The 9,896-nt window shown below is 38.1% G+C and overlaps 1 protein-coding gene across 1 annotated transcript; it reads right to left on the minus strand.

Annotated features, from left to right (window-relative positions):
• Nucleotides 1-1,505: 1,505 nt before the first annotated feature.
• On the minus strand, nt 1,506-3,031 carry pclaf (PCNA clamp associated factor). The gene is made up of 4 exons (XM_051689805.1): nt 2,865-3,031; nt 2,305-2,391; nt 1,812-1,986; nt 1,506-1,664 (listed from the first exon to the last, which is right to left on the minus strand). The coding sequence occupies exons 1-4, from the start codon at nt 2,908-2,910 to the stop codon at nt 1,625-1,627; spliced, it is 348 nt and encodes a 115-aa protein (XP_051545765.1). The 5' UTR covers nt 2,911-3,031; the 3' UTR covers nt 1,506-1,624.
• Between the last annotated feature and the right edge of the window lie 6,865 nt (nt 3,032-9,896).

Here is a 9,896-nt window from a genome sequence, read left to right on the forward strand (position 1 = left end):
AGTTAAGTGTCTTGCTCAAGGACACAATAGTGGTGACTGTGGGGATCGAACCAGCAACCTTCTGATTACCAGTTATGTGCTTTAAGCCCACTACACCACCACCATTTGATCATAACATTTAATTAAAACATTTAACATGGAATCCAGAAAAATTAAAACAGAGAAGGCATTAAAAAACATCAAGTCTGTATCTAGAGATGCAAGGGTTCGCCTTATGCAATTCAAGATATTACATCAATTCTATTGGACCCCCTCTAGACTGTATAGGCTTGGTCTTAAAGACACACCCAACTGCTGGCGATGCCAATCAGAGGATACCCATGAGACATAGCCCATGTCTTTTGGGGGTGTGTTAAGATACAGCAGTTTTGGTTGAAGGTCCAGAGTTTTGTGTGTGATGTATTGGGCACTCGGGTATCATTTTGCCCCAGACGCTGTATTCTGGGCAATCATCGATGTAGAGAATAGACACATAAAGAGTTGGGTCATAACCAGCATCATGATCGCAAGACAGATTCTTTTAAGGCAGGGGTGTCAAACTCAGTTCCTGGAGGGCCACAGTCCAGCAGAGTTTAGCTCCAACCCTAATTAAACACACTGAAGCAGCTAATCAATGTCCCGAGGAGTGCTTGAAGATTACAAGGAGGCATTTTGGAGCAGGGCTGTGGCCCTCCAGGAACTAAGTTTGACACCCCTGTTTTAAGGGGTTGGAGGTCAGCTGGAGCGCCCTCATTTCAGGAGTGGTGCTCGGAGATGGGGAGGGTGGCAGCCTTTGAAGAAGTGTCATTTAGAAGACTTGGAAAATTGAATTTATGGAGAAATGGTGTGGATATCTGATGTTGCTGGATATGTGATTATTTTCTTTTTGTGTCTATAATCATGTATGACCACTGGGATGTTGTTGGGAGGGGTAATAGTGGGGGTTAATTGTGGATTCTGTATATACATTTTGTCTTTCTGTGTTCAATGTGTGAATCAATAAATTGTTGTTCAGAAAAAAACAAAAAAAAAAAAACAGAAAAGGCATAATTTGTATCTATAATACTTCATGCTGTTCTTTTAGACAAGTAATTTTCTGTGTAATTTCATCAAAACTGAGTTTTTTTTATTTCTTGCCTAAGTATCGAGTTAGTATCGATACCGAGGTACCAGGGCTGGTATTATACCGAAGCCAATATTTTGGTATCAAAGCAACCCTAAAATACAGTACAAGTGATTAAACATCTTTTCCTCCTTATTATTGGAATATTTGGTTAATATGTAGTAAACAGTACTGAAGCAGATATCAACTAAATTAAAAGTGCTAGTGAATATAGTGACGTGTACAAGAGGAAAACTAACCTTAAAGCGGACAATGATTGCTCTTTAAATAACATTTGAGGTCTGTGATGTAGATTCATTAGTTTGAAGTTGAAGCAGAACAGCGCAGTTCAGTTAACACTAATAACTAGTTAAAACCATCAATCCATCAGTTCCACACGAGAAATTACATCAAAAGTCAAAGCTCTCGAAAAAACATTTTATTAAACGCCTGTACAAAAATGGAAGGAAATATCAAAAATAGTATTTACAAAGATTTACACTTAAAATTATTCAGAACTCATGTGAATGAAACATGAAATTATTATTCATCCTCCTCCTCATCATCAATGATCGGTCTCGACCTGAAACACAAAAACAGTCAAGTCCTTTTTAATAAAACTCAAACCAGGTGCAGACAGAACAATTAAAACATCAGAATGAATCTAAGTGAAAACAGCAAAAGGACACAACCTTAAAGGCGGTGTTAGGGGTCACAGGTCAATACTCACTTCCTGGGTGCTTTACTGACGCCACTCCCCCCCGCCTCCTCATCATCAGACGCAGGATGAAGATTCTCTTTCTCAGGTTTTCTGCTCGGACCCCCAAAGAAATCTCCAATGCCCTTCTGCCATGTGGGGGTGGGCCGCGGGCACACAGGGTTTCCACCCGCATATTTATTCTTGGCTAAACAAACAAAAATATCTACATGAATATATAAATCTGAACCAGATCACAAACTGTTGAAACGGCTCATATAGGAAAACAGTGCTGTAGTGTGATATAGTTATAATAACACTGATGTAGTAATTAAAGTTCACAATAACAATAAAGGCCAAAATAAATCATTCTAAAACTCATATTAATATGGCATTATATGTACTCCTTTCACTACACAACATCTGTGAATATATTTAAACCTGACTTATGCACATTTGGGTTTTTAATGAAAAACTAAAGCAGTAGAAGTCAATGGGATTCCTGTGTACACGTGTGCGCGCTCACCAGGCGTGCCCGACTGCGCGCCGCCGCTCTGCGCGTTCACGGATCCGGAAGCACCGAGTGATTTCCGGGGCGCAGAAGCGGCTACAGCTAAAACACACCAAAAGAACAAAACATTCAATAATATATCAAACAAACAGTTGAATTAACTCTGAATCTCCTCAGCGGCTCATTGTGAAGCACATCTGGTGTTTTAAAACTCTCAACAGGCTTAAAATAATCATTAAAATGACATTAATTCTGCATATTTGTGCAATGACTGAAACATCGGTCAAATCAGTGTTTCAACAACATCGCAGTAAATGTAGTTTATAAATGAAAACATTCATACATCTATAAAACTCTTAATATAAACAAACATTACAATTAAACACTTTTGAGTCTCTTCACAAATGGCGGGAGATTCAACACATTTACTCCACTCAAACATCATACATGTAAAACTAATGACGATCATAATGTTCTTTTTAAGTTTATAAGAGGGTAAAGACAGTTAGTTAGTAAACAGATTTCATGTTATTAATCGCGCTACACTCCATAAACAGGAATAACCTTTTTCTTACCTTTCCTGTAAGTTCCGGGAACACTATCAGCTTTAGTTCGCACCATTCCGGCTGTATCTATAAAGGGTTTATAAATGTGTTTTATTATTTTATAAAGTATCACTCGACGAGTCCGTTCCCTTCAACACAACTCTAGAACTAAAGCGCGTGATTCCCGCCTGCCTTTTAAACAGAAGCCGACTCTCATGACGTCACCTTCAGAGAGCCAATGGGTGGACAGGATTGTGTGGCTCGTGACTGAAGGGCACGCCTCCTCCTTTTTTCGGCCGCCTTTTAAACAGAAGCCAACTCGCATGACGTCACCGTCCGACAGTCAATGGGTGGACAGGATTGTGTGACTCGTGACTGTAGGGCACGCCTCCTCCTCTTTTCTGCCGCTTTTTAAAGAACAGATATAATGGCATTAGTTACAACAGTTATTAATGCCGTAGCAACATGGTAACTTGCTATAAACCCGCACTGTCATTGAAAAAACAAAAAAACGAGACAAAATGACAGTAAGATTGTGTAACATCTCACACTAAAGGAGTTCCCACTGATTTCATTACATAATTTTACAGCAGTAAACAATAACTGTAGTAACTATTGTATTTTTCAAGAAACTGTTGTACATTTTTTTGTAAGGGAGAACTGTAATATCGTTATTATTGATTATTTGGAAAGTGTGCAGAACCTTTGTGATCGCTGGAGGGAGACACGTGACAACTGCTCAGTAAAGGCGGAAATGCGTCATCATCGCCCTCTTGTCCATCAATCTCCTCATTATAAATAATTGTGAGATTAATTTAAGTTTAATTTAAAGCTAAAATGATGATGTTTTATGTTTATTTCATGATACATGACACTGATTATTCCAGATCTTTGAATTATTTGTTTTCATTTAACAAGCAATATATAATAAACAGTGAATAACCTTTAAATAAACAAAGACAACATACAAAATAAGCAAATAATGTCAATATATGCTATATAAATCTGACAGAATTCCTTTTTATCATCTCGTTTTGGTCTCTGTGTTGATGTGTCAATGTAAATGTGTCTTCCTGTCAATGTGATGTCACATCCTGTTTGAATTCAGTATAATTTATTCCCATGTGTCCCAGTGTCACACCACAATCTGCTCATTTGCACATGTATATTTTTTCATTCTGTTTTTATATTACACTTAAGCCTGGTTTATACTTTGCAAGAAGCCAAACTTTTTTCTCCTGGATGAACGAAATCATCCTATGCGAACGAATCCGCCATTTATACTACGCGCAATGTTGTTTTAAAATGAGTTGGTTTAGGGTGATTACACGGTGTTTAACCTGCTGTTCCAGCCAATAATGCAGGTTCTCTCCGTGGACCGCCGCTTTTAGCGCTGTGCCGCTTCTTTTCTTTATTAAACTTGTCACGGCCCCTTCCACTTTTAAAAACTCCAATCTCTCTCTACTCATTTGTCGTGGCGGTGCTGTCTTTGTTGAGTTTGTGTTTCAAATCATGTAAAAAAATGATACTTACACAATCTCTGAGATATGGGCTTCAAAGTTATCTATTTTAACAACAGTAACCTAGGTAACAACTCCTCAGTTGGCATATGCGATTGTAAATAAAAAGCGTCGTGTCCAAACCACACCCACGATTCGTTTTAACCAATCATCAACGCTCTTCGACCAGCCGAGTTCTCTTGGGTCAAGAATTTCAGAGATGTGCATGAACAGGAGAAATCTCACCAAACGAACACCTTGGCAGAACAAAAACATCAGTGCATTTCATCATCATTTGTAGGCGAACTAAGTGAAGTCTGTTCACCCAGTAAGTATAAATTATCCTTAATACTGTATATACCTGCTGTACCATCAATAAGAAGACATACATCTCATGTGAGTGTGTGTCAAGTCCAGTTCCCCTCCCCTAAACAGCATGAATATAATGCCAATATTAGCTATCTATGTGTAGTACAAGTCCTGTTTTATGTGAGTAAATGGAGTAGATGGGCAATGATTAAAACAAAAGGATTGTGTATGAACTGTAAGATTAATGATGCAGAAGTGCATGTATCCCTTGTTTATGGTCAGAGTTGGCAGCAGTTCATCCTCTGTGAAGTCCATCGAAGTAGACTGAAGTGATGCAGACAGTGATTCGAAGCACTCCTCGCTGTCTGGCTGGCACAGGCTGCAGTTAGTAGTCATTACTCAGAAACATGTAGCAGTAGGAGTCAGACATCAGGCTCTGGTAACCTCAGGATATATATCCCGAGGTTGAGAGAGAGATAAAATTAGAATAATATTAGCATTATAGATTATAAGAAGTGATTCCGGTTCCTGCAGACCTAACTAAAGCAGCCTACTTGTGATTTGAAGGATAAATTAGGTGTATATCTGAATAAATAGATGAGTCTTTAGTCTAGACTTAAACTGAGTGAGTGTGTCTGCATCCCGAACAGTGTTAGGGAGACTCTTCCATAGTTTAGGAGCCAAATATGAAAAGGATCTACCTCCTTTTGAGGATGTGGATATTCTAGGAACTATTAACAGCCCAGAATTTTGTGATTTTAGTGAACGTGATGGAATATAGCATGATAGAAGGTCACATAAGGTCACATAACTTATTTTTAGTTTTATTTTGTTTTTTGTCGGAATTCAGTAGAAGGACATTTCTAGCCATCCAATCTTTGAGATCATTTGGAGAACTGTGAAATTTTGCCAGGTTTTGAAGAAATAAAAAGCTGAGTGTCGTTGGCATAACTATGAAAATTAATTCCACGGTTCCTGATAATGTCTCTCAGGGGAAGCATATATAAGGAGTAAAGCAGAGGATCTAATACTGAGCCCTGCGGCACTCCATAGCTAACCCTACTGCTGATTGATCTGAAAATGTCTTGTTTACACAAACAAAGAGGAAACAGTTGAAGAAATAGGAACTTAATTATGCTAATGCCTGTCCACAAGTGCCAACATATTTCTCAAGCCTAAACAAGAGAATGTCATGATCTATGGTGTCGAAGGCAGCACTAAGATCTAAAAGCACTAGAAGAGAAATGCAGCCACACACAGGGCTGGAAATGGGCGGAAACGCGGCCCGGAGTGAATTTCTTTGGGGAATGTGGTTCCCGTTCAAACTGGCTACATTTTTTAGGGGAAGAAAGAGTATTTTTGTCTTTTCTCCACTAAAAAGCCTACAAAAAGTGTGGCCAGAACACATTCACTCAACAGATCGACAGATGCACACAACAGATCCACACGCGCTCAATTTACAAATCCACGCATCAGAAGAATGCACAAATATATAGGTTACTTTGCTCACAATGCAATCCACAAGTACTTTGTGTAATTTAATGCACAAATAAATGCTGAGCCGTTTGTATTAGTATTCTTCTTTGAGAATGTCTGTTCTGCAGTCTTGATATACACAGAGATCTTCTATACAGAGATAACCTCCACATTTTTAACATTGGAGAGAGCTTAACGGTCAACTTGAATCACGGGAGTCTTCTCTGGCCAATCATATAACAGCTGGTGTCAATCCACTGCATTCAGAGTTTTAGGACAGTTTTTTTTTTTTTTTTTTACAGTTTTCGTTGCACTTTTTCTTGTGGTAGATTTTGCACATTTTGAATGCTGGACTTTTAAATGAAGAAATAAAGAAACCACTTGACACAGAGGTAAGTTGTTATGCTCGCACCATATGTTTAATTATAATTAAAGTATAATATATTATTGTACAATGTACAGGGGTGGGGTCAGAAGGGTGGAAAATGAGTTTTACCACCCCAACTCGGGCCCTGCTTGCGTCCTGGAGACGGGGTGCAATGACTTAACCCGTCCGTGTCGCGCACAGTCCATAACAACACTCCGCAAGTGTCTTGGAAGACAGCACCAACATGCTGGATCTTAGTTTTATTTTTATGGACTGCACGCTCACACCAATAAAGATTATCGCGTAGACTATTTTACCTTCAATAAAACGGCTGGTAAAAATAACCTCTGGTTATAATCCCGTGCAAACTGACATGCTGGTAAAAAGCCCGTGATTCTGCATCGTCCAGCTTGTGAACTTTTTAACGTTCATTGTTTCTTAATTGATTCAAGTGTCTGAAGTGGATGTTGGCCAAGAGAAGGCACCTGAAACTGTAAAACGCACTTCACTTCAGATGAACTGCAGATATAACACTGACTGTTGTGTTTGGACTGGTGCATGTGTTTTTCAGGCATTTTATGCTGTCGAGTGTTTATTTAGCCATAAATATACACAGTACTGTGCAAAAATTTTATGCACTTGTGAAAAATGTTGCATAGTGAGGATGTCTTCAAAAATAATGCCATAAATAGTTTTCATTTATCACTTAATGTCATACAAAGTCCAGTAAACATAAAAAAGCTAAATCAATATTTGGTGTGACCACCTTTACCTTTAAAACAGCCCCAATTCTCCGAGATACACCTGGACACAGTTTTTCATGGTTGTTGGCAGATAGGATGTTCCAGACATCTTGGAGAATTCTCCACAGTTCTTCTATCTATTTATTCTCAATTGCTTCTGTCTCTTCATGTAATCTCAGAGTGACACGATGTTCAGTGGGGGGCTCTGTGGGGGCCATGACATCTGTTGCAGGGCTCCCTGTTCTTCTATCTATTTAGTCTCAATTGCTTCTGTCTCTTTATGTAATCTCAGAGTGACACGATGTTCAGTGGGGGGCTCTGTGGGGGCCATGACATCTGTTGCAGGGCTCCCTGTTCTTCTATCTATTTAGTCTGTCTCAATTGCTTCTGTCTCTTTATGTAATCTCAGACTGACACGATGTTCAGTGGGGGGCTCTGTGGGGGCCATGACATCTGTTGCAGGGCTCCCTGTTCTTCTATCTATTTAGTCTGTCTCAATTGCTTCTGTCTCTTTATGTAATCTCAGAGTGACATGATGTTCAGTGGGGGCTCTGTGGGGGCCATGACATCTGTTGCAGGGCTCCCTGTTCTTCTATCTATTTAGTCTGTCTCAATTGCTTCTGTCTCTTTATGTAATCTCAGACTGACACGATGTTCAGTGGGGGGCTCTGTGGGGGCCATGACATCTGTTGCAGGGCTCCCTGTTCTTCTATCTATTTAGTCTGTCTCAATTGCTTCTGTCTCTTTATGTAATCTCAGAGTGACACGATGTTCAGTGGGGGGCTCTGTGGGGGCCATGACATCTGTTGCAGGGCTCCCTGTTCTTCTATCTATTTATTCTCAATTGCTTCTGTCTCTTTATGTAATCTCAGAGTGACACGATGTTCAGTGGGGGGCTCTGTGGGGGCCATGACATCTGTTGCAGGGCTCCCTGTTCTTCTATCTATTTAGTCTGTCTCAATTGCTTCTGTCTCTTTATGTAATCTCAGACTGACACGATGTTCAGTGGGGGGCTCTGTGGGGGCCATGACATCTGGTGCAGGGCTCCCTGTTCTTCTATTCTAATCTTTTCTATTTGCAAAAGTAATGTTTGGAAGTCTAACATTTATATTTCCTATTGACACACTAAAGCTGAAGATATAAATAACCATCTTAAGACAAAACATCTGATGTGCCTAAGACTTTTGCACAGCACTGATATATATATATATATATATATATATATATTGTCTCCCTCAATGTCTTTGGTGGTTATGACCCAGTAATAACTATACAGACATAAGTCCAGTAAACTTATCCCGTCTGAACAGGGCTTTCCTTCCCCTTTAAATGTCCCTTTACTGTATATCCCTTAAAATCACCATGAACACAAAAATGCCATATTTACTATACTATTATTTATCATCTGACAGTCACATCCTCTTACCCCATGTAATATATATTAGGTCTCTTATCTTTACTCCCCTGCTGGTGACTTTTCTAAGTGTTGATGAGAAGAGTTATGAAAATTAAAAATGGGAGTTTTTTTAGATTTAGGTTTTTATTCTCTTCAGTTTTAGTTTTGAGAAGGGACAATGAGAAACAAAAAATAGAATTAAACAATTTGTGTATGCTCATTTTTTACTTGTGCAGAAAAATGAAAAAAAAAAACACAAATTTTTTAGTTTTCCATTTTTTTAATTTTAAAACGTATATGAATGAATGGAAGATACACGGATTGTCCACTTGAGCATAAAATAGAAAGAACGAAAAACAAGTTGTTATTTGTTTTTAAAATAAAGTCGTTTTTCTGATTTTGACTTTTTAATTGAATATGTAAAGAACGAATGATACACGGACTGAAATAACCAGTAGATTTGGCTATTTAAAAAAAAAAAAAAATCAGTTTTGATTGATAATTTTAATTTCTCAAGTGTTATGTTGTTATAGATTACAGAGATATAATGTCTATAATCTTTAATAATTGTTTTATGTTTTTATTTTTAATAAAACTTTTATCCATGATGGAAAAGCTCCATTATCAGCCGCCATTACTCTAGTCTACTATGAAAATAATGAAATTTCTTTTCTTCAAAAGAAATCATTTAATATGTTAACTTAGTAATAAAGGAACATTTATTTTTATTAGAACGGATAAAATGGTTGTGCTACTTAATGAAGAAATCTCAATATATTGTCTTTTTGCAGCTGAGGTGTTGAGTACACTTGCATATAATAACCAAAAATAAACATATTTCTCCTCAGATTCATCAATCTATTGTTCTTTTGAGAGATGAAGGCTATTCCATGCACTTCTGTTCTGAAAGAATAAAACAAACTTGATCTAAACGGGACAGAGAGGGAGAAGTGGACAAGATCATCAAGAATACCAGAACATCAGAGTCTGTACGTTGAGAAACTCCTCACAGGTGCTGAACCAGCAGCTTTAATGGACAGAAGAAGAAAGCTGGAACAATACATCGTTTATTTGAAAAGAAATACTCACTTGTAACATTATAAATGCCTTTGTTGTTGTTGTTATTTTTCAGTTATTTCCAATAAATGTAATGCATCCTTGGTTTTATGTGTCATGACACTAGGATTTGAAGATAATTTACAGTAATGTAATCTCCAGGGATTACTCTAATCTAAAGCCTGATGACCTCCAGAGTAAAACACACCAATGTTC

This window comes from Myxocyprinus asiaticus, chromosome 46 (assembly GCF_019703515.2).
Source record: "Myxocyprinus asiaticus isolate MX2 ecotype Aquarium Trade chromosome 46, UBuf_Myxa_2, whole genome shotgun sequence".
Lineage (NCBI taxonomy): Eukaryota > Metazoa > Chordata > Actinopteri > Cypriniformes > Catostomidae > Myxocyprinus > Myxocyprinus asiaticus.

Bases quoted from the DNA above. Each gene is read 5' to 3' on its own strand.
- pclaf (XM_051689805.1), bottom strand. From the start codon at position 2,910: ATGGTGCGAACTAAAGCTGATAGTGTTCCCGGAACTTACAGGAAAG. The intron at 2,392-2,864 runs GTAAGAAAAAGG...GGTGTGTTTTAG, and splicing joins TCCCGGAACTTACAGGAAAG to CTGTAGCCGCTTCTGCGCCC. The intron at 1,987-2,304 runs GTGAGCGCGCAC...TTGTTTGTTTAG, and splicing joins CGCGCAGTCGGGCACGCCTG to CCAAGAATAAATATGCGGGT.